The 22,901-nt window shown below is 35.5% G+C and overlaps 1 protein-coding gene across 6 annotated transcripts in view; it reads left to right on the top strand.

Annotated features, from left to right (window-relative positions):
• TCERG1 (transcription elongation regulator 1) overlaps positions 1-20,847 on the top strand; it is a 73,840-nt gene extending 52,993 nt beyond the window's left edge. For 5 of the 6 annotated variants that reach the window (XM_053565991.1, XM_053565992.1, XM_053565994.1 and 2 more), the window contains 7 exons: positions 4,545-4,695; positions 9,115-9,279; positions 9,541-9,723; positions 16,135-16,314; positions 16,995-17,078; positions 18,492-18,592; positions 19,776-20,847. In XM_053565991.1, coding sequence (XP_053421966.1) covers positions 4,545-4,695; positions 9,115-9,279; positions 9,541-9,723; positions 16,135-16,314; positions 16,995-17,078; positions 18,492-18,592; positions 19,776-19,977 — 1,066 coding nt within the window. In that variant the 3' untranslated portion in view covers positions 19,978-20,847. Of the gene's footprint in view, positions 1-4,544; positions 4,696-9,114; positions 9,280-9,540; positions 9,724-16,134; positions 16,315-16,994; positions 17,079-18,491; positions 18,593-19,401; positions 19,496-19,775 lie in introns of all 6 variants that reach the window. The other variant, XR_008375149.1, reaches the window with a different exon arrangement.
• Positions 20,848-22,901: the final 2,054 nt, after the last annotated feature.

A 22,901-nucleotide genomic window follows, 5' to 3' on the forward strand; every position in this document is an offset into this window, starting at 1 on the left:
CTAACATAGGTGAAGTTTTGTGATGTCTACAGCTTATTTCCAAATGATTCTGTAAAATATTAAAACTCTTGCTGGTTCTGGGAATAATTAAGACTCCAAAAGAAGTTTCCCTTTTGTAGGTCTGTTACTCTATCACAATACCCTAGTATTGTTCTTTTGGGGCAGATGATAGAATTGGTGAGGTAACCTGTATTATGCAGGTTACTTCAGAAAATAAAACCATCAGGCATGTGGGCCATTGTGCTATATTGATATATTTATACACCTAACTCTAACATATAAATTTGGACCATTTTTAGTAAGTAGGGGGGAAAAGGAGGAAAAGTTAAAAAATGGGAAAATATTGTCCATGGACCTAATTTCCATTTTGTACTGGGAGAAAACCATGATTAAAAAATCTAGTAAATACAGAGTGTTGGAGTTTGTTCCAAGCAGAAGGAATGGGGAGGGGAGAATTATTTAACTGTGCCTATCTCTTCTACATATTTTTCTGGGTGTTTTTTTTTTTTTTGAGATAGAGTCTCACCTGTCACCCTTGGTAGAATGCCGTGGCTGTCTAGCTCACAGCAACCTCAAACTCTTGGGCTTAAGCAATTCTCTTGCCTCAGCCTCCCGAGTATCTGGGACTACAGGTGCCTGCCACAATACCCAGGTCTTGTTCTGGCTCAGGCAGGACTTGAACGCCTGAGGTCAAGCAATCTACCCGCCTCGTCCTCACAAGTGCTGGGATTACAGGCGTGAGCCAGTACACCCGGCCCTCTTCTTTTTTTTTTAATGGAAATTTAAGACATAGCTCTCATGGTCAACTTCTAGTCACTACTCTACTATCTCCTCATTATCTACCACCAACCATTGCCTACTTCCCCCCAAAGGATTTTTCACTATGTCTGTTTTAAAGTACCACCTTTCGCAGTTAAGAAATAAGTCTTATACAAACATCTTCATGAGCTGGGCATAGTGGCTTGTGTCTGTAATACTAACACTTTAGGGAGTCTAAGAATCTCTTTAGGCTAGGAGGTTGAGGCCAACTTGGGCACTATATAAAACCCATCTCTACAAAACCCAGAAAAACTAGCCTGGCATGGTGGTGTATGCCTGTAGTCCCAGCTGCTTGGGAGGCTGAGGCAGGAGGATTGTTGAGCCCAGAAGTTTGAGGTTGCAGTGAGTTATAATGATGCCACTGTGCTCTAGTCCAGCCATCAGAGAGAAAAACAATGACTCCAGGGAACAAAAAAACCCCACATTTCCATGGGGACCTAATGTTAAAACTTCATTTTAATCTGTTATGGTAAAAAACATTAAAATATTTTACCTATTATAGTTTTACAAATTGATTTTACATTTTTGAAAAAGTTTGGTTTTTAATCTTAGTGATGCAGGTTGAGTGTCCCTTATCTGAAATGCTTGGGACAAGAAGTGTTTTAGATTTTAGAATTTTCTTTTTTTTCTAATGTTTGCATTATACTTAATTGGTTGAGCATCTCAAATCCTTAAATCTGAATTGAGTGTCTTCTTGGCACTTAAAAAGTTATAAAGAAAGGTGCTTAATTTGTCATGAGAAGAAAATAGAGTGGAGAAAATGTGGTCCCTTTTCTGGAATATACATTTTTTTTTTACCTTAAAATTTCTTTATGGTTACATATCTATTGTTTAAACCAGGTTCGAAAAATAATTATGTTGTTAAAAACGTTGAATTAATGGGGTGGTGCCTGTGGCTCAGTGAGTAGGGCACCAGCCCCATATTCCTAGGGTGGAGGGTTCAAACCCGGCCCTGGCCAAACAGCAACAACAATAAAAATAGCCAGGTGTTATGGTGGGCGCCTGTAGTCCTAGCTGCTCGGGAGGCTAAGGCAAGAGAATCGCCTAGGCCCAGGAACTGGAGGTTGCTGTGAGCTGTGTGACACCAGGGCGCTCTACTGAGTGCGATAAAGTGAGACTTTGTCTCTACAAAAAAATGTTGAATTAATGAAATTTGGTATTGTGAGTGATATTGGTTGTATATAAAACATTACTAAAAATCTGATTTTGCCTCACAAAAGCTTAAAAATAACAAATGCTAGCTGTGATACTTTTAACCTTTAGTTGATGTTTTAAATTCTAAATCCTGACGGTAACTAGCCAATTATTTATTATTTATTTATTTGACAGAGTCTCACTATGTGGCCCTGGGTAGAGTGATGTGGCGTAACAGCTCACAGCAACCTCAAACTCTTGGGCTTAAGCGATTCTTTTGCCTCAGCCTCCCAAGTAGCTGGGACTACAGGCGCCTGCCACAACGCCTGGCTATTTTTTTGGTTGCAGTTGTCATTGTTGTTTAACAGACCCTGGCCGGGCTCGAATCTGCCAGCTTTGGGGTATGTGGCCCGTGCCCTACTCACTGAGCTACAGGTGCCGAGCCATAGCCAATTTTTTTAATCTTTGTTTTAACAAATAGGAGAATGTGTTTTTTTGTTGTTGAAATTGTAAAATAGATTTTAAAAAGGAAAAGTAAACTTCAGTTTTTCTTTAAAGCATGGCATATATGAGAGTGTTAATTATGAGAGTAAATTTTTACCATATATATAAGGTAGAAACATCAAATATTAATTTATGTACCAAACATACACAAAATACCTTTTGTTTATATGCCTCTTCATTAGGCCTCATAGGCTTCGTTTTTTTTTTTTTATTTAACCTGATTAGAGTTTGCTGAGCTTTGGGGTCTATAAATTGGTGATTTTCATCAAATACAGGGAGTTTTTGGCTGGCATAGTTTTTAACCCTTATTCATGCTTCTCTTTTTTGGGATTCTAATTGCACATATTAAAGTGTTTAATATACTATCTTACATTTTCCTGAGACTGTGCCCCTCACCCCAGTCTTTCTTCTGTCTCCTCTTTTCATTAGATAATTGTTATTGATTTAATTGCATATAATTGACTCTTAGTCTATTATGTCTACTCTCATGTTAAGCCTATCCAGGTAATTATTCCTTAGTTAGTTATAGTTTCTTTTTTGTGTTTTCTGTCTTTGTTGAAATTCCCTATTTGTGTATTCATTTAAAAACCATGTTTTCAGGCCGTGTGTGATGGCTCATGCCTGTAATCTTAGCACTTTGGGAGGCTGAGGTGGGTGGATCACCTGAGCTCAGGAGTTCGAGACCAGCCTGAACAAGAGCAAGACCTTGTGTCTACTAAAAATAGACAGACTGGCCTGGTGCTGTGGCGTGTGCCTGTAGTCCCAGCTACTCAGGAGGCTGAGGCAAGAGGATTGCTGGAATCCAGGAGTTTGAGCTTGCTGTGAACTATGATGATGCTCTGGCACTCTACCCAGGGTGGCAGAGTGAGATTCTGTCTCAAAAAAAAAACATGTTTTCAGTTCTTTGAATCTGTTTTTTCTATTTTTCAGCATAATTACAATAGTTGTTTTAAGGTAATTACCTACTTAGAACATCTGGGCATCTTGGATTCAGTTTCTATTGACTTTAAGTTTTTTCCCTATGGATCATACATTTCTTTGTTTTGTGATTTTTGATTGAATATTGGACACTATGGATAACATTTAGAAACTCCATAGTCTGTTATCGTCTGCTGAAGAACGGGGATTTTTATTTTAGCAGACAGTTCACTTAGTGGCTGCCACCTTAATTTTAGGCTTGTATGTTATTATGCTTTCTTATTGTGGATCTCTGAAAGTAGAATGTGGTTCTCTCAGCCTCCCAACTCCCACTTTCCTTGTGGATCTTTTGTGGGTTTGTTGGCTTTATATTACATGTCATCTAACACTTATGAATATGTTATCTTTTTCACTTTTTTTTCTTTTAGTTTATTTTAGATGAAGATGAGGGCACAAATGATTAATCTTTTTCCTCTCTTAATCCCATGGTGGCTTGGTATGGGGAGGGGGCGATTTTGTTTCCCTCATTATTGGTACAGCTTGGCCATGGCTGTGGACTTGTGAGGAATGCTGAAATGGGACTTTTCTCTTTATAGCTTGTATAGCTTCCTCCTCTGCTGTTTTAGCACCTAAGCTCTGATTTTTGCTGCCTCCAGCTCTTTTGGAGTACTGTGCTCTACTTGGACTCCAACTGTCCCAAGGTCGAGAGCAATGAGGGCTTGTGTCATGAATTTCCTAGTCTTGGCTCTTGTCTGTCATCTACTTCTTGAAATCAGTTGCCTTGTCTACTTTGTTCAGTTTAGAGTTGTTAATGGAAAAAGTTAATCCAGTAAGAGTTATTCCATTATGTCTGAAAGCAGGACTCTGCTTCATCTTAGAGTAGAAATAGAGCCCTCAAGTCTCTTTAAGCACACAAATTCTTTACTTTCTGATGTCCTGCATTTTTAATAATAAATGTATATCCCCCTAATTTTGTGCTGATAGCACACAAATTGCTAATCACATGTTCACTCTTTAGCTATTTTTTATTCCTTTCTGTCACTGTTCACTGTTCAGATAGATGTTGGGACCCAGCATCTCTTTTGCTGGAAAAATGGTATTTTCTGCCATACTGTTCTGCAAGTAGAAATATCGCCACCAAAGTTAGCACACTTGCCTTTTTGTTACAGAGCTACTTTTAGTGAATTTGCAGCCAAGCATGCTAAAGATTCAAGATTCAAAGCAATTGAAAAGATGAAAGACCGAGAAGCCTTGTTTAATGAATTTGTGGCAGCTGCAAGGAAAAAAGAGAAAGAAGATTCGAAGACCAGAGGTGAGAAGGTAAGATGGTTTTAGTTCCAGTGGTGTGATTGATGTGTGAATGGGAAAAGACTAAGTTGGTGCTGTGTTTCTGACTTTATTTGTGGACATAAGTAATAGAACCTGTTTTGTTCTTTTAAGTTAACTTTTACAGTTGTATGTATGTATGTATTCTCTCAATTCACAATGCTTATTTTTAGTAGCTTCACTAAGCTATATAGTTTTACATTAAATTCTCATAAGATTTCTGGTAAACTCACAACTGTTTGTTAGGACTGCCTGCTCAGTGGTGCCTGCCAAGATTTCAAGATTCTTTATAGGTGGTAACATTTGAATTTCAAAGAGGTTCTTTATCTTTTTTACCCTCTAAAAGATAGCATTTTAGTTACTTTCTAAGTATATCTTACATATAAATTATTGCTTATCACAATTAAAGGTTAACCATTAAAGATTAATGAATTCCAAATGTCATTTGATAGCAGTGCAGGAGTGGCGAGGAGCTCACTGCTGGGGAGGCAGACTAGTAGGGAGATGACACCGGTGGTGTGTGAGCCATTAAAACATGCAACTACTCTCCTTAGTGTCCCGGTCTGCTTTGTGAATGTAGAAGAATAGCCTCTGGAGCCTAATCATTCTTGACATTTAAAATTGCCTTTTATTTCAGAAAGTTACAATATTACATATTCGATTAAGAAATGTCTAGGAAGTAATAACTGCTCTTACTGGGAAAAATCCTCTTGTCATTTAAAACATTAACAGTATTAGGTAAAACAACCTTTGTCTGAAATTCCTGAAACTTTCTGATTGTCTGATTTATTGAACTTCAAAGTAATTTTTTCCAGTGTTATTTGTTTCACTGTTAAAAATTTTTTTAAAATAAGGATTATGCTTCTTAATGGGGATGTGTAAAATCAGGTTCTACTACATAGTTTTATATGTTGAATTAGAATCATGTTAATGAATTGTTTGCTACTTTTCACTTTTAGAGTAACCTATTTGATTACAGAAAACAAGTAAATAAGTGATTCATAATTGTATGATTACTTTTATACAAATTGAATGTATTTCTCTTTGCATTTGTGACTGATTTTCTGAACACTTTTTCGTATCTATTTTATGTATTCTGTTTCGTAACAAGTGGATAGATTTTACAGTTTTGTGCTGTGCGGCTTGTCAGTCAGTTCAGTGACAGCTGTCAATCACTGACATGCAAAATATTATGGGATTCCCTAGTGAGGAAAGAATTGGTGTCTCTCTGTGTGGTGACTTTAGCCTCCTGCAGTTCCGGTACTTTACATTTCTTTAGTCTTTTTCCTTATTAAGTGATGAGAGTTGTGCCAAGAATGTGTTGATTTTTAAAAAGTAATTAAATAGACATGGCATCTAAATAAACCAATATATTTAGCTTTATTTTATTTTGATTATAAAATTTTAATTCTCTAAATTATGGGTTTGGTTTTTTTACGATAAGTTAGGAAAACTGTAAACCAGGAAATTGATAAAGTGAAACTTTGTCAACCAATATAAAAAGGTGCAAAATCAATTACTAACTAGGCCATGGAAGCAGAAATCTCTAAAGTAAGGGTTTAAATACAGTCGATTTTACATTAACATTCTGAGAATATAATTTTTTTCATGACTCCCTCTCTCTACTGTATTGTTTATATTGTTCTTACTCTACTGGTCTTTTTATTCTTAAATTACATTGTAACTATGTAATTCAATAGTAAGACCAGTACTACTAGTATGATACTGGTCTTACTTATAATTCATTAACTGGTCTTTGTAGCATTGAGATAGTTTAATCAATAGCTAAATATAATGGTTTAAAAATACTTAAAAAACCTGTGAAGAACATTGACTTCCGGTGAAATTCTCTTTTTTCATAAGTAGCATTTTCAAGCTAAACGGTACAGTTATTTTCATGTACTTTACACCTGTAGTTTTCTATTTTATGAAAAATGCCTTTTAAAGTCTACTTATTTTCATTAGTCTTTATTTATTATTTGCCAAAGCAAGTACCATCGTGTTTTAATTTTATTTATTATAACCAGTTTTTATAAAATTGTGGTTGAAATACTTTACCCTTTAAAACAGCACATTTGAAGTTGCTGTAACAGAGTTGTGAAGTTGGCATTTTTTTATCTTTTTAAAATTTTCTGCTATTGAACAAATGAATTATTTTTGTTAAGGTAAAGGAGGAAAACGGAATAAAGCCTTGAGTTACAGCTAATGGTAAATGACATTTATTTTTTACCTTGATGCAGCTATCAGATAATTCTTCTATAGATATCAGCCTCAGTAAGCCATTTTTTAACCTGTCATGGTAAAATCTACAATGAAAGGAAGTTAATTTAAAGTTAGTTTGCTTTGTTTATACATCGCATATTTAAGAAATTATATGATAATCTCTATAGGCTTTGTATCTAATATTTGAAAACTGTTTTTATATAATATAAAGTTCTGTGGCTTAGAAAGATTCATACTTATTTGATATACCTTGCATTTCTAATTTAACATAAATTTTGCCTTTCAGTTATCAAATACATCTAGGAATTTGGTGTTTATCACTTCAGATAGAAAGTAGACAAAATGAACAAAACAATTAAATTAGTACATCAAGTGATTTCTCAATCATTCTCTGAAAACTACTGAGTTTATGAGTATTTCCCATTAATCCCATTAATCCCATCCCAACTTGGCTCTTGACTTTCTTAACGGAACTCAAGAGCCAAGTTTTGCAGTGAAGAAATCCACAGCTGCTTAGCTCTTTCCTCAGCTCTTTTTAATTTAAAAAAAAAATTCCTGGGCGGCACCTGTGGGTCAGTGAGTAGGGCACCGGCCCCATATGCCGAGGGTGGCGGGTTCAAACCCAGCCCCCGCCAAACTGCAACAAAAAAATAGCCGGGCGTTGTGGCGGGCGCCTGTAGTCCCAGCTGCTCGGGAGGCTGAGGCAAGAGAATCGCGTAAGCCCAGGAGTTAGAGGTTGCTGTGAACCGTGTGACGCCACGGCACTCTACCCGAGGGCAGTACAGTGAGACTCTGTCTCTACAAAAAAAAAAAAAAAAATCCCTGATGCAGAAATTCTATTTTTTATAACATTAAACACGTTTCCAAAAAGGACACCAACCTCCTTTGTAAGGCACTAGTTAGAAAAACAAGGTTGTAGGGAGAAGTGGTAGGGTTGGAATAGGCAGAAAGGATGATCCACTTATTTGGGGGTTTACATATCTTAAATTCTGATTCCATTCCTAATTTTTCATTCTTCTGGTCAGGTGGAAAGACACTGTGTTTAACTCCTTTTGGTGGTAGTGGTGTCTTAACATCATAAGAATCTTTTGTTAAAATGATCTTGGCTGCCTTGGATGTCTTCCATGGTAGGAGTACAGAATAATATAAGTGAGGCTAAATTTTAAAATAGATCCTCAAACGTACATAAAAATAAATATTTATTCTTTTCCCCCTCTACTTAATGAAAAAAGAAACACTGTTTTGGAGGGGTTTATAGTAGTTGCATATGTTGATAATAAAGAATTAGTGTTATTTAATACCTTTAGTATAATGTTACTAACTTGATACGTCAGTTGTTGAGTAGCATAATTGTTAAGTTATATTCTGAGCTTTGTAATGATAAAGTAATCATGTTTAATGCTAAAGTGTAGAGTATCTGAATGTAATATTTAAAGTAATGCTTAATTATGACCAACTTATAAATTCTACAGTTTTCTTATGTATCAAGCCACAACTGCCTTTTTAAAAACCAAAATAAATTTAATCTTAGTTTGATTTTAGGCATTTGATAATATAGGTTTGTGATAACTTTATTTGTGCTTAGTGATTTCTAAATTCCCCTATTAATTTTAATGAGCAAAAATTTTATCCATCTAGTTTTTTAAATCATTTTTGCCAACTTTTTGTTGTTGTTCTTGCAGTTTGACTGGGGTGGTTTAAACCTGCCATCCTCAGTATATGGTGCCCTACTCATTGAGCCACAGGCGTCGCCCCATTTTTATCATCTTGATGCTGAAGTATTTTATTGTCAATTCATAAACCCGAGTCTTAGCTAAAAATAAATACAGCTCAAGGCAAAGTCATATTCCCTATGAAAGCATGGCTGTTTTAATTATCAAAAGTTATAAATCATCTATAAAGTTTTGTTCTCTGTTTGAATAATTATTTGTAAAATATGATTTATCTTAAATTTAGCAGATTTTAGATGAGAGAACCCATGTGGCTATTGCTGTTTATATTTCTAATATGTGTAAAAGAGTATTTCTGATATTCTCTTTTACTAAGATTTATTCTACTCTAAATAAGTACAAGTCACTATTCTCATTTTTAAGGTAAGTAAATTTTTTTTCCTAGTTATAAATTTTTATACATGAGAAATTACTCATGGTACCTTATTTTTCCTCCCATCCTGCTGTTTTTAAAATATAGATTAAATCGGATTTCTTTGAACTATTGTCTAATCATCACTTGGACAGTCAGTCTCGATGGAGCAAAGTAAAAGACAAAGTAGAAAGTGATCCACGTTACAAAGCAGTGGATAGTTCATCAATGAGAGAAGACCTTTTCAAACAGTACATTGAAAAAATAGCCAAGGTAACTATTAATGCTTATTTGTCCTGTTATCATTGAATAATAACATCATTAATTGCATTTAAGGGTATATGTTACTGTTTGGAATTTTTCTCGTTGATAATCATAAGAATTTGTAGTTGCAGATTTGAAGGTAGAAGTACACGGTGTTTAGGCATATTGTGTAAAAACAAGAGTGGAATTTTTTTTTTTTGGCAGGCTAGTTATTCTGTGAAAACGTGTTTTGATGGAGTTGGTAAGGATATTGTAATTTTACTTTTACAGAATTTAGACTCGGAAAAAGAAAAGGAGCTTGAAAGGCAAGCCCGCATTGAGGCAAGCCTTCGGGAACGAGAAAGGGAGGTTCAAAAAGCTCGTTCAGAACAAACAAAAGAAATAGATCGAGAGAGAGAACAGCACAAACGAGAGGAAGCCATCCAGAATTTCAAGGCTCTTCTGTCTGACATGGTATTAGTAATCCTTTTTTACTTTTCTTCATCTGAAGTACTAGATATTAAAATTCCTTATTATGAATAGTTTAATGAGGTTGACTCAGAGATAATTTGGTAAATTATTTATAAAACATTTAAAAATTAAATGCACTGTTAGGATAGGAAACCTCAGTTGTTTAATAAATACAAAGGTTTGGTGTTTTGCATACGTGAAAAGTCACAATCTTTTAGTTTTAAAACTCTGATTTTCATTGTTCTTAATGAAAGTCATCTTACATTATTGCACACTTTCCTTTCCATAGTGATAAAGTGTTCTGAACATAATTTCACCTTTTTCGTGATGATTTAGGGTCATCATTGTGATGATTAATTATTGTACATGTAGATGGTATAAGGTAGGAATGGAGGTGTACTGACCCCAGGATATACTCTGAAATTTTCCTGAAAATTGTTGTACCTTACCCCTCAAGTTTGTTGAGGTAGGTAGGGTTTTTTTATTCCTACACTGAATGCTCCCAGATTGCTATGCTGTCTTTACTACTTTTTTGTCTTCTGCTTGTCACCATCTCTCTTATACAGTTTCTTTTCTCATTCCATCAGCTCCTTTTTCTATATGCTGGATAATTACATTCCTTCTCTTCTAATATGCCCTTAAATTCATCTGCTTTATTGTAATTGCAAAAATCTTCATAAAAAGCAAATCTGATTCTGTTACTGTCTTGATTACTTCCAGGGGTTGAAGGTTCTCTGCACTTGAGCAGTTGCCTACAGGTCAGATTCAGTCTTCCGAAAATAATATAAAAGACTTTTCATTCCTGGACTTCCCCACCTTCCCATTACCTTATCACTTTTGCTGTTTTCACTTGGTTCCTGAGTTCCAGCCTTGCTGAACTTAATGAATCTTACCATCCTAACATTTCTCATGGCAGTCCCTCCACCCAGAATGCTTTGGAACTGTTCCTACTACAGTGACAAACTTCCTCATTCATCAGGAATGCACTCACGTATCTCTTCCATGAGGCTGCTCCTGACCTGTGTAGGCAGGTGTGGTCTCGCTGTGTGTTTTACATCTCTGTAGCACTTATTACATGTGATTGCACTTATTTGCTTACATGTCTGTCTGCCCTGAGTAAAAGCTATTTGAGCTATTTGAGGGAAGGGACAGTGTGTCACTTTGTAGTCTTAGTGCCAAGTAAAATGTTTACCTGACAAGTATTTAGATAATCGATGCATGTTGCTTAAACAAATATGTTTACATTTTTCTTTTTATCTTTTTATTTAGTCTTCCTTATTTCTTTGCATTGGCAGTGGTGTGACTAATTTTTAATAATACTATAAGCAATGAACTTTGCTTATGAACCAATGACTGGTTCATAAGCCAGTCATACCTGTTATGTCTTCTTTTTAAGAAAAAATTATCTGGCCAGGCATGAAGGCTCAGACCTATAATCCTGGTACTCTGAGAGGCTGAGGTGGGAAGATCCCTTAAGCTCAGAAGTTCAAGACCAGCCTGAGCAAGAGTGAGACCCCATCTCTACTAAAAATAGAAAAATTAGCTGGGCATTGTGGTGAGTGCCTGTAGTCCCAGCTGCTCAGGAGGCTGAGGCAGGAGGATTGTTTGAGCCCAAGAGTTTGAGGTTGCTGTGAGCTATGATGTCATAGCAGAGTGACTGAATGAGACTGTCCCTAAAAAGAAAAAAAACTACCTTTAATTGGCAAATCATAATTGTATATATTTAAGGGGTACAATTGATGTTTTGATATACTATAACACATACACACACAGAATGATTAAACTATAACTAACATACCATTTTCTTTACATAGTTTTTGTTGTGAGACAATTGTAATTTACTTTGGACATACAGTGTATTACTTGGTAGCAGGAGGTCTCAAAACTTATTCCTGCTATCTGAAACTTTATACTGTTTGATCAGTAATAACTCCTCATTCCCTTCCTCCTCTGCTCCCATCCCCCAGCCTCTGCTGACTATCATCCTATTCTCTATTTCTAGTTCAACTTTTTAAGATTCCACATATAAGTGAGTTTATGTGTTATTTGTCTTTCTTACTTTACTTAGCTAATATCCTCTAGGTTCATCCATGTTGTTGAAAATGATAGATTTGTTTTTATTTTTTAGGGCTGAATAGTATTCCATTGTGTGTTATATAACATTTTCTTTATCCATTCTTCCATTGATGGACACTTAGGTTGATTCCATATATTAACTATTGTAAATACTGCTGAAAAGAGCATGGGAATGCAGATTTCCCTGTGACATACTGATTTAGTTCTTTGACAGTAATACCCAGAACTGAGATTACCAGATCATATGGTTGTTGGTTTTAGTTTTTGAGAGTTCGTGCCATTTTTCATAATGGGTATACTAATTGACATCCCACTGCAATGTATAAGAGTGTCCTTTTCGGGCGGCACCTGTGGCTCAGTGAGTAGGGCGCCGGCCCCATATACAGAGGGCGGTGGGTTCAAACCCAGCCCCGGCCAAACTGCAACCAAAAAATAGCCAGGCGTTGTGGAAGGTGCCTGTAGTCCCAGCTGCTTGGGAGGCTGAGGCAAGAGAATCACATAAGCCCAAGAGCTGGAGGTTGCTGTGAGCCGTGTGACGCCACAGCACTCTACCAAGGGCAGTAAAGTGAGACTCTGTCTCTACCAAAAAAAAAAAAGAGTGTCCTTTTCTTGCATCTTCACCCACACCTATCTCTCATCTTTTGGATAAAAGCCATTCTCCCAGATGTGTGGTGATATCTCATTGTGGTTTTAATTTGCATTTCCCAGTGATTAGTGATGTTGAGCAATTTTTTATGTACTAGCTGGTCATTTTTTTGAGGAAAAAATGTCTTCTTTTGAGGAATGTCTGTTCATGTCCTTTGCCCATTTTTAATGGGGTTCTTTTTTTTTGCTGTTGAGTGGTTAGAGTTCTTTATATATTTTGAATATTAGCTCTTTTTGGAGACAGTCTCAAGCTGTCACCCTGGGTAGAGTGCCATGGCATCACAGCTCACTGCAACCTCCAAACTCCTGGGCTCAAGCAGTTCTCTTGCCTCAGCCTCCCAAGTAGCTGGGACTCCAGGGGCCTGCCACAACACATGCCTGTTTTTTGGTTGTAGCTGTCATTGTTGTTTGGCAGGCCCAGGCTAGATTCTAACCCGCCAGCTCCAACGTATGTGGCTGGTGCCCTAGCCACTTGAGCTACAGGTGCTGAGCCTGAATATTAACTCTTTATCTAATATATGATTTGTAACCATTTTTCCCCCTTCTATATGTTATTTCTTCACTTTGTCAATTATTTCCTATGCAGAAGCTTTTTAGCTTGATGAAATCTCGTTTATTTTTATTTTTGCGGCCTGCATCAAAAAAAAAATCGTTTCTCAGATACTCTCCCCCTGTTTTCCTCTGCTAGTTTTATTGTTTCAGATATTATATTTAAGTCTGTAATCCATTCTAAGTGATTTTTACTTACTGTGTGAGATAAGGATTGATCAAATTTCATTCTTCTACATGTGGATAATCAGTTTTCCAAACTTTGTTGAAGAGACTATCCTTTCCTCATTGTATATATTTTTGGTACCCTTGTCAAAAAGCAATTGACTGTAAATGTATGGGTTGATTTCTGGGCTTCCTGGTCTGTTCCATTGGTCTGTGTGTTTGTTTTTATGTCACTACCATGCTGTTTTGATTACATTTGCTTTGTGACAGATTTCCAAACCAGGGAATGTGATACCTCCAGCTTTCTTCTTTTTCTCAAGATTGTTTTTGGCTCTTCGGCGTCTTTTGTGGTTCTCTACAAATTTAAATTTTTTTTCTATTTCTGTGAAAAATGATATTGGAATTTGAAGAGGGATTTCATTGTCTCTGTAGATTGCTTTAGCTAGCCCGAACATTTTAACGATATTAATTCTTCCAATCTAGCACCTGGCATATTTCATTTATTTGTTTTCTTCATTTTTCTCTCATCAGTGTTTTCTAGTTTTTAATATATGGATGTTTTACTTTTTGGTTAAATTTACATCGGAGTATTTATTTCATTGCTACTATAAATGACATTAAAATTTTCTTTTCTTTCCAGATAATTTGTTACTAGTATATAAAAGATTACTGATTTTTATATCCTGAAACTTTGTTGAATTTGTTTATTCTAATAATTTTTGGTGTGGTCTCTACGGTTCTCTATATACAGGCTGTCCGTAAAGTTCGTGAGCAGTTTAAAATAGTTGTTTACTATTGGACAAACTTTATGGGCACACTGTATAAGATTATGATCAGCAAAAAGATAATTTCACTTTTTCTTTTCTTACTAGGAGTTTTTATTTCTTTCTCTTGCCTAATTGCTTTCACTAGGACTTCCAGTAGTGTTGAAAAGAATGGATGAATGAGCATCATTGTATTGTTCCTGATCTTATAGGAAAAGTTTTCAACTTTTTACTGTTGGGTATGATGTTATGCGTTTATCATAGACGGCCTGTATTGTATTGAATTACATTCTATCTATACCTACTCTGTTTTGTCATGAAAGGGTGCTAAATTTTGTCAAATACTTCCTCTGTATCTATTGAGGTGATCATATGGTTTTTATCCTTTATTGTTTTGTTTTATTTCACTTCATTTTGTTATATTTCAGATTAATATAAGGGTACATATGATTAGGTTATAGCATCGAGTTGTAGTGGTGTCCTTCTCCCAGGAAGTGTGCCCTATACCCATGCATTGTACCTGTTGGGTAGTAACTTACAAACCCCTTCTCCTCGCTCTTGAATTTAATTGAATGTTTCTTTCATGTGAGCCTGTAGTTGTTAATCTACTAGTTTCAATTTAGTATTGAGTACGCGTGATACTTGTTTTTCCATTCTCATGATAAATTGCTTAGGAGAATATTCTCCAAATCTTTCCAGGTTGTTACAGAAGATACAAAGTCTCCATCTTTTTATGGCTGAATAGTATTCCATGGTGTACATATACCATGGTTTATTAATCTATTCATGTATTGAGCTGCTATAAACACTTAAGTGCAAACGTTATGGTAAAATGTCTTTTTTTCTTCTGGGGTAATCCTTTATTTTATTAATGTGGTATATCACATTTATTGACTTGCATATGTTGAACCATCCTTGCGTCTGCCATCTTCTCAACTGTGTTCATTCTTGAACATACTAGAAGAATCACTTCTAGTATGTTAGTCATCCCATATGAGCTCAAGATTTGGTATATCACATTTATTGACTTGCATATGTTGAACCATCCTTGCATCTGCCATCTTCTCAACTGTGTTCATTCTTGAACATACTAGAAGCATCACTTCTAGTATATTAGTCATCCCATATGAGCTCAAGATTTGCTGTTTTGTGTTTTTTCTCCCTGAATGCTTAATGCATTTCTATTCTCAAAGTCTGAAATCTGAAATGCTCCAATATCTGAAACATTTTGAGCACTGACATTACTCCACAAGTGGAAAATTCCACACATAAGTACTTAATGTGCCCTTTGTTTCATGCACGAAATTATTAAAAATATCGTATAAAATTATCTTCAGGGGGCTGGTGCAGTGGTTCATGCATGTAATCCTAACATTCTGGGAGGCCAAGGCAGGAGAATCCCTTGAGCTTAGGGGTTCCAGATCAGCAGGGGCAAGAGCAAGACCCCATCTCTACTAAAAATAGAAAAATTACTGGGCATTGTGGCAGGTGCCTATAGATTCAGTAGAGTGGCTGGGGTGGGAAGATTACTTGAACCCAGGAGTTTGAGGTTGCTGTGAGCTAGGCTGACAGCCATAGCATTCCAGCCTGGGTAACAGAGTGAGACTCTGTCTCCAAATAACCCTGTATATTTGTATATATGTATACATATATATCTTCAGAGTATTGTATAGGTGTATATGAAGCAAATGAATTTTGTTTATAAACTCAGGTCCCACCCGCAAGATACTTCATAATGTATATGCAAATATTCCAAAATCTAAAATAATTTGAAATACTCTGGTACTTACCTTCTCCCCTGTATTAAATTTCTTAGGGATTATGACTGATGAGTGCTACCTTCTTTTCAGCCTTCCCATCTTCCTTATCTTTAAACATGTTTAGGTGAGTAGGTTTTTAGTGACTTCTTACCTAAGGTGAAGTCACCAAAAAATGTCTCTTCCAGATTATTGGAAGCATATATTGGTTAGTTCTTCATTAGTTAAGGTTGTTCTAGTGTCATGAGCTAATTAAGTTGCTGGAAGTTTGTTTTAAATGGCCTTTAAACATAAGTTTTATTTATAATATAGTCTATTCAAAAGGATATATTTATTTTCAGAACTCATTTCTTAGTTTTTTAATGACTCCACTTTTTAAAATAAAAATTACATTGAATCTTTTGTTGAAATGTGGAAAGATAAGGCTCTTTGGTGATATATATGTTTCTCTTTTTTAGGTACGTTCTTCAGATGTGTCATGGTCTGATACGCGTAGGACCCTCCGTAAAGATCACCGCTGGGAATCTGGATCCTTACTGGAACGAGAGGAGAAAGAGAAGCTTTTTAATGAACACATTGAAGCACTTACCAAAAAGAAGAGGGAGCACTTTAGGCAACTTCTGGATGAAACTTCTGCGGTAAGAGTTTCTTATTTTTCTTTTTTTAATCTAGATAAGTCTTCATTAATAATTCCAAAAAGTAAAACATTGATAGGATTTTTAGTGTCATGGTTTTTAGATCCATTACTAGAATTCATTTTATGACACTATCTTCTCTAATTTTTTTAAAAATATTGTGTGGCTTTCTTAACTATTTAGAAATTACTTCTCTTTGCAGTTTTCAAATTCATAACTGCTCCTGTGGTAATTCACAATGTCCTTAGCTGTGTGTGGTCATTGATCCCTCATGATAATAGATTTAGTAAATTCCTTCTTTTGCTCCGTTTTCAATTTGGTACTATGGCCCCTTGTTTGGTAGTTTGTACACTTTGTTATCCAGGTTTTGTTCCTGTTTATCTGCTCTCTTTTTGGTGATGGTTTCTTCAGAAGTTATGATGTTTGCCCATGTAAATACAGGGTTTGCAGGTGATTGTCTTAGGCCACCTTGAAAGTATGGCCATGAAAATAACTCTTGTGGCAAGCCAACAAAAAGAAATTGCATTAACGCTGCTTCCCTGTCCCTAACTAGTCCAGTTACGCTTGGGCATTACAAGAGATTGCAGGTCAGTGTGTAATATTATGTACCATATGTGCTGCAGTTTGACCCCTTAAATAAAAGTGAGTGATATTTATGTTTTTTTTCACATGTCTTTTCAAAGATTACCTTAACATCCACATGGAAAGAAGTAAAAAAAATCATTAAAGAAGATCCTCGTTGCATTAAGTTCTCCTCCAGTGATAGGGTAAGAGGATATTTTTGTCTTGAGATTTACTGTCAATTTGCAAGATACTATTAACTGAATGCATGGTCAGTAGCACTAGTATCTTGACCAAAATAAAGTTGATGGTTTTAAATGAATTATTTTTATGTGTATGAGAAATGAAGCTTAATTTAATTAAAGTTCATATTTTATTTTACTTATTTATTTTTGAGACAGAGTCATATTTTGTCATCCTTGGTAGGTTGAGGTAGGTGGCCTCACAGCTCACAGCAACCTTCAGCTCTTGGGCTTAGGCGATTCTCTTGCCTCAGCCTCCCAAGTAGCTGGGACTACAGGTGCCTGCCACAACACTCGGCTATTTTTTTGTTTCAGTTTGGCTGGGGCTGGGTTTGAACCCGCCACCCTTGGTATAGGGGGCTGGCGCCGTACTCACTGAGCCACAGGTGCTGCCCCGTATTTTATTTTTTGCACGATGTTTTAACAAGAAAGCACAACAGAAAGTTTAAAATTTTAATCCTTGTGGTTAAGGTTGTATTTTGGAATCTTAGAGATTTAATAAAGCTACACTTTTAATTTTATATTCAGATCTCACTAGATAGATACATTTGGGCTGCCAATTCGTGCCAAGCTGTCTAAGCCATGCTAACAAGAACACTGTAACAAGATCCCTAGTCTCATATGCTCCATCCACTTGAAGTGGAAGAACCTCTAAGATGTGTGAGGTTTATAAAAGCTGAGGCCTGATCTTTTGTGCATTTTACTTCCTCTTTAGGAAACAGACTTGCCTAAGGTCTGAAACAGTAAATGATGACAAATAAAATCTTTGCTTACTACAGTCCATTTTATTTATTGGGCTTGTATTTATATGAGTTAAGTTCTTTTTTTTTTTTTTTGCAGTTTTTGGCTGCGGCTGGGTTTGAACCCACCACCTCTGGCATATGGGGCCGGTGCCCTACCCCTTTCAGCCACAGGTGCCACCCATGAGTTAAGTTGTGAATGTTATCATAAAGTTAGTAGATTCCCAAATTATACCACATTAGTGTTTCTGTGCTTAACGATGTAAATACAGTCTGCAAGAAATGAACATTTAATCCTTAATTTTCTTAAGAGTGGCTACCTTTTGAGGTTGTAACAAAGATGAAAGGAGATAATCTTTTAAAATGCTCAGCAGTGCTGGACCTAGCAAGTCCTCAAATCTTAGCCACTGCTAATATATGATTCTTTACTCTTGCTTTTTTTTTTTTTTTTTGCCTTAAAAATGGGCATTGCGGATTATGCATTTTAATGAATCTTACTGAATAAAAATATACCTTACCACTTTTTCTTTTGAATTTTTAATTTTATTATGTGACAGATTACTAGTTTAATAAATAATTGATGTTTATTACAGAATTAATGAATTCCTCCCATCTTTTCTTTCTTCTTTCTTTGCAGAAAAAACAAAGAGAGTTTGAAGAATATATCAGAGACAAATATATCACAGCCAAAGCTGACTTCAGGACACTTTTGAAAGAGACCAAATTTATAACATATAGGTATGTGCAATGAAATGTTTTATGTCGGCAGTCATTGTCTTTACTAGTCTTTACTCTGATGGCCAAAGCATACTTTGCATTCACACACATGTTGACATTATTAATTTTTAGGAATAAGAAGATGCCAACTTTTATCCAAAGTCAAATACAGACCATATCTACGATACTTTTATTTTTTTTAAAGAAAGGGCCCAGATGTCAATTCTTATTTTGTGTTAACCTACTCATCCAGCTTTTAAAACATACCTTTGTTTTCACTTCACTGCTTTTTTAGGAGTACTCCCAACTATACATGAATCGTATTTTATGAGGAGACTTTCAAAATAATCCTTTGCTGTCAATTATCTCTGCCTTCTCTGAAGACTGTTCAGTGTTTTTAGATCATTCAAAAGCTTGAAATCATCTATTTAAGCTCAGCAAAATCTTTTTCTTAGAGGAAAGCATTTTTTGGATGCATTTAAATAAAAATTGTAAATTATAAAATTGGACCCTTAAAATATGATTTCTCTGTAGCATACCCAACAATTCCCTACCCTCAACAGTTTATCATCAGTAAATCAGTTTTGCATTGCTTACCAACCAGTATGCAGGAAACCATTTTTGTTTCATGCTTCGGCTTTTCTTCCTTTAAAAGAAAAATTTGAAACATCTTAACAAAGGGTTATATGCACGGGAGGATAGATAGTGCTGAGGGTGTGGTTTTTAGATATTTTGTCATTTGGATTTTTTGGTCAGGATCCTTAATGTTTTGCATCAGCTTGGGCTTTTAAATTAGATGTGAAGTAAGACTTCTTTCTACATTTTTATAGTTAATTTAGTGAAAGATGTGAAAGTGAAAGCTTGTGAAAGATGCTGGGATTGGCAGCCCCGCAGACTGAAGTCCTCTGTTCATCCACAGAACAGGTACAGCACGGGCAAGATTTACCCACCCACCCTCAGCCCTGATCTGGAGGGACCACCAGTAGGGGTGGGAGGGTAATTCAGCTTCTGAGGCCCTTTCACTCCTGGAGTCTTTGCTGAGGCAACTTACAAAGGTGACCACTGCAGTGAAATTTTTCTTAAAAAAAAAAAAAAAAAAAAAATGGAAACACAATTAGGAACTAGATGGACATTTCCAGCTCATTTCTGAAAGACCTGTGGACAGCAGTCAGTAATTCTTGGACTTTTCTTTTTCTTATTTCAGATCTAAAAAGCTAATTCAAGAATCTGATCAGCACCTAAAAGACGTGGAAAAAATTTTGCAGAATGACAAACGGTATCTTGTACTGGACTGTGTGCCTGAGGAAAGGCGTAAACTGATTGTGGCCTATGTGGATGACCTGGATCGCAGGGGCCCACCTCCTCCTCCCACAGCATCGGAGCCCACGAGACGATCAACAAAATAATCTGAATACTCTTCCACAGGGGTATCTATTAATTCAAAACGCTTGCATGAGCCAGTTTTCAGGTTTTTACATATATGTGCATTAGTCAACCTATTACAAAACCATCTGACGAACAGAAGGAGAAGCATTCACGAACAGTTTCTGAACAGAACACTTTGGAATATTTATGCTTTTCTTTGTGTGGCATGACTGACATACATACTCAAATATAGGCTGTCTCTAGTAAATCTAAAATCTTCTGAAGCTAAAAATCAGACTTTTATGAGGTGTGGAATTCAGTGACTTGGTGACGACGTTCTTTCTAGCAGTGTTATACGTGCAAGACATAAGAGCATTTGTGGTCTGAACTTGCCAGATGCAAAAACCACAGACTCCAAGAAAACCTAAGTTGGGGTTTGTTTTGTTTTGATTTTGTTTTTTAAAGCGGGTAAAAGAGAAAACACTGAAAATTGAATTCTTATCTTCCAGAGGCTAAGATTATTACAATGGACAATACTTTTACCTTCGTCTCTAAAGAACAGTTTGTTTTATTTGTTCACTTAACGTGCTTTGATTATCCCCTCTGAATTATAGACCAAGTCTTGTTGTTTAGCCTAAGAGAAGATTTATGTAGTAATTTCTTCTCAGGTATGGAACCACGGTCATAACTAACATGTTGGCCAGAATAGAACCACTGGTTAAACATATTTTCTTCACCATTAAGTGATCTTTATCAATATTCTGGATTAGACAACAAATTAAATATCTTTTCTGGGTGTTCCCTGTAAACTATATTCCTGTTTGAATGTTAAACTTTTGTTTCTAAAGTTTAAGAAGTTTGAATGTTCAGTTTATGTATTTGAACTACAATAAACCAACCCTTTTTATATATGTGTATTGTATATTATTATTACATTATCTATAAGAATTTATCTTAAACCTTTTTTTTAAAAAAAGCAGTAAATGTAATTTGACATAAAGAAAATTGACAGTAAATTTTGAATATTGCATAGTTTTAAAAGGCTTTAATAAAGTATCTGCAATGTAGAAGGGGAGATCCTTTTTGGAGATCAAGAAGCGAGAGGGTACCTTTTTGTTTTTCTTTGTTTGTCTTTTGTGTGTTAATGTGTGATGGTTTGTGCCTTTTGGCATCCTTTTAACATGTGCCCATTACACCATGAAACTTACCTTTGATTCCCAATTGCTCTTTCTAGCCTTACCTCCTCAGTCAAAAAAAAAAAAAAAAAAATCTCCCTTATTTTAATTCCTTCTTAGGATGCCAGTTTCAGAGTGCCACACAAATAGAATGTTTAGGAAATTATATGTGCTAATAAAATAATTTATTTTCTCATTATCTCACAATTGATTGCAACACAACTTAGAAAGGGGGGATACCAACAGATCTGTATTTGTCAATACATTGTGTACACAGTCACAGACATACATTTATATCCATGTTACTTAGTTCTAAGCTTAAATCTGTTAAGTACCATAGCAATTATGTGAACTCTGTAGGAACCTCCATTCTGATAAAAGGGTATGTTTTGTTTCCTTTTTTCTCTTTTTTTGACGTTTATTTTTATAAATTCATTTGAATTTTATGAATAGTGAAATTGAAGTGCTTGCCAAAAAGAACATAACTATTAAAGAAATAATGACCAAATGTCTTCCAAAGGTGCAGTTCCTAGAATGTCTTATTTTGTTATTCCAAATTCCATGTAGTATTGTTTTCTCATGGTAGAAAAGTGAGAAGAAAATGGTTTGGCAATATCTATTATGATTTCATACTTTTTAAAGTATTCGAGTTTGATTATTCATATAAGGTGCAAATCCAGCTTTCTATGCAGATGTTCTAAGGGATCAAGTCAAGTCTGTGTCAGGTTCTTAGTGAAAGGTTCATTGTAATTACACTTTTTCTAGTGTCTGTATCTTGATTTGGTGCTTGTCAGTGAACTCTGAAAATCAGGTTTCCCTGAGTCCTGTGCCAGTGTTGAGGTCAGTCATCCTCACAAAGCCCAGTTATTCACAGTGATGGCTTTTGACAGTCTTAACCCTCTAAGAACTATCTGAAGTAAAACATAATTGTTTTTATGTCTTTACATGTTAAAGTATCAAACACTGGAAGCCTGCACCCTACATTTACTATATATAGTGAAAAAAAAATCTCTCATTCAAATAGTTAATCACAGGCAATTTTAATGGTAATCCCCTGTATAAGTCCTGTATCACAAAACAATATTTTGGATCTTGAGTTAAATTGTACTTTCAAATAATATTTGCAATGAACAAAGTAAAAAGAAAGCAGCCCTACCTTTGAGTTGAAAAGCAAACTATGACCATTTGTAAAAAATAATAATAAAAAAATCCCCCAAACCACAGACTGAAAATAAAAGAATAATAGTTTTATGTTTTATAGGGTATGCTTTACCTTGCTATAGTATGAATAGTCTCTTCCAATCAAATTTTACCATATGGTTGGGAACACAATTGTTTTTCTTTCTGCATTGCTCTTATGCTTTTTATTTTTTATTCTTAGCCAAATGTCTGTTGAATTTTCTTCCTGATATTTTCTCATGTAATTTAAAAGTTGAGCAGGGTTCAAGTTCAATGTTGTGGGTAAATTTAATATTTTCTAATAAGTAAAATCACTATCTCCTCTTCATACTTCAAGCTTGCCTTTAATCAGTAATTAATACTTATTAATCATAACTTACAATTGTGAGAAACAAAATACCGTTGCTTGTAGAAGAATGAGTGTTTCCTGCATTTAGACAGGAAAGGACAGTTTTTAAAGCTTCTTTTTTTCCTTACTAGAATATAGAATATCATGTTTAGGCTGCTAAAATTCTCAAACTGAAGACTCATCAGGTGGTTGTTAAAAGGTCATTAAAGCAGGCTTTAGTTATAAGGCAAAATTTGACAAACTTTTAAGCTTAGCCAAAAAT

Source organism: Nycticebus coucang, chromosome 17, assembly GCF_027406575.1.
Source record: "Nycticebus coucang isolate mNycCou1 chromosome 17, mNycCou1.pri, whole genome shotgun sequence".
In the NCBI taxonomy this organism is placed as follows: domain Eukaryota; kingdom Metazoa; phylum Chordata; class Mammalia; order Primates; family Lorisidae; genus Nycticebus; species Nycticebus coucang.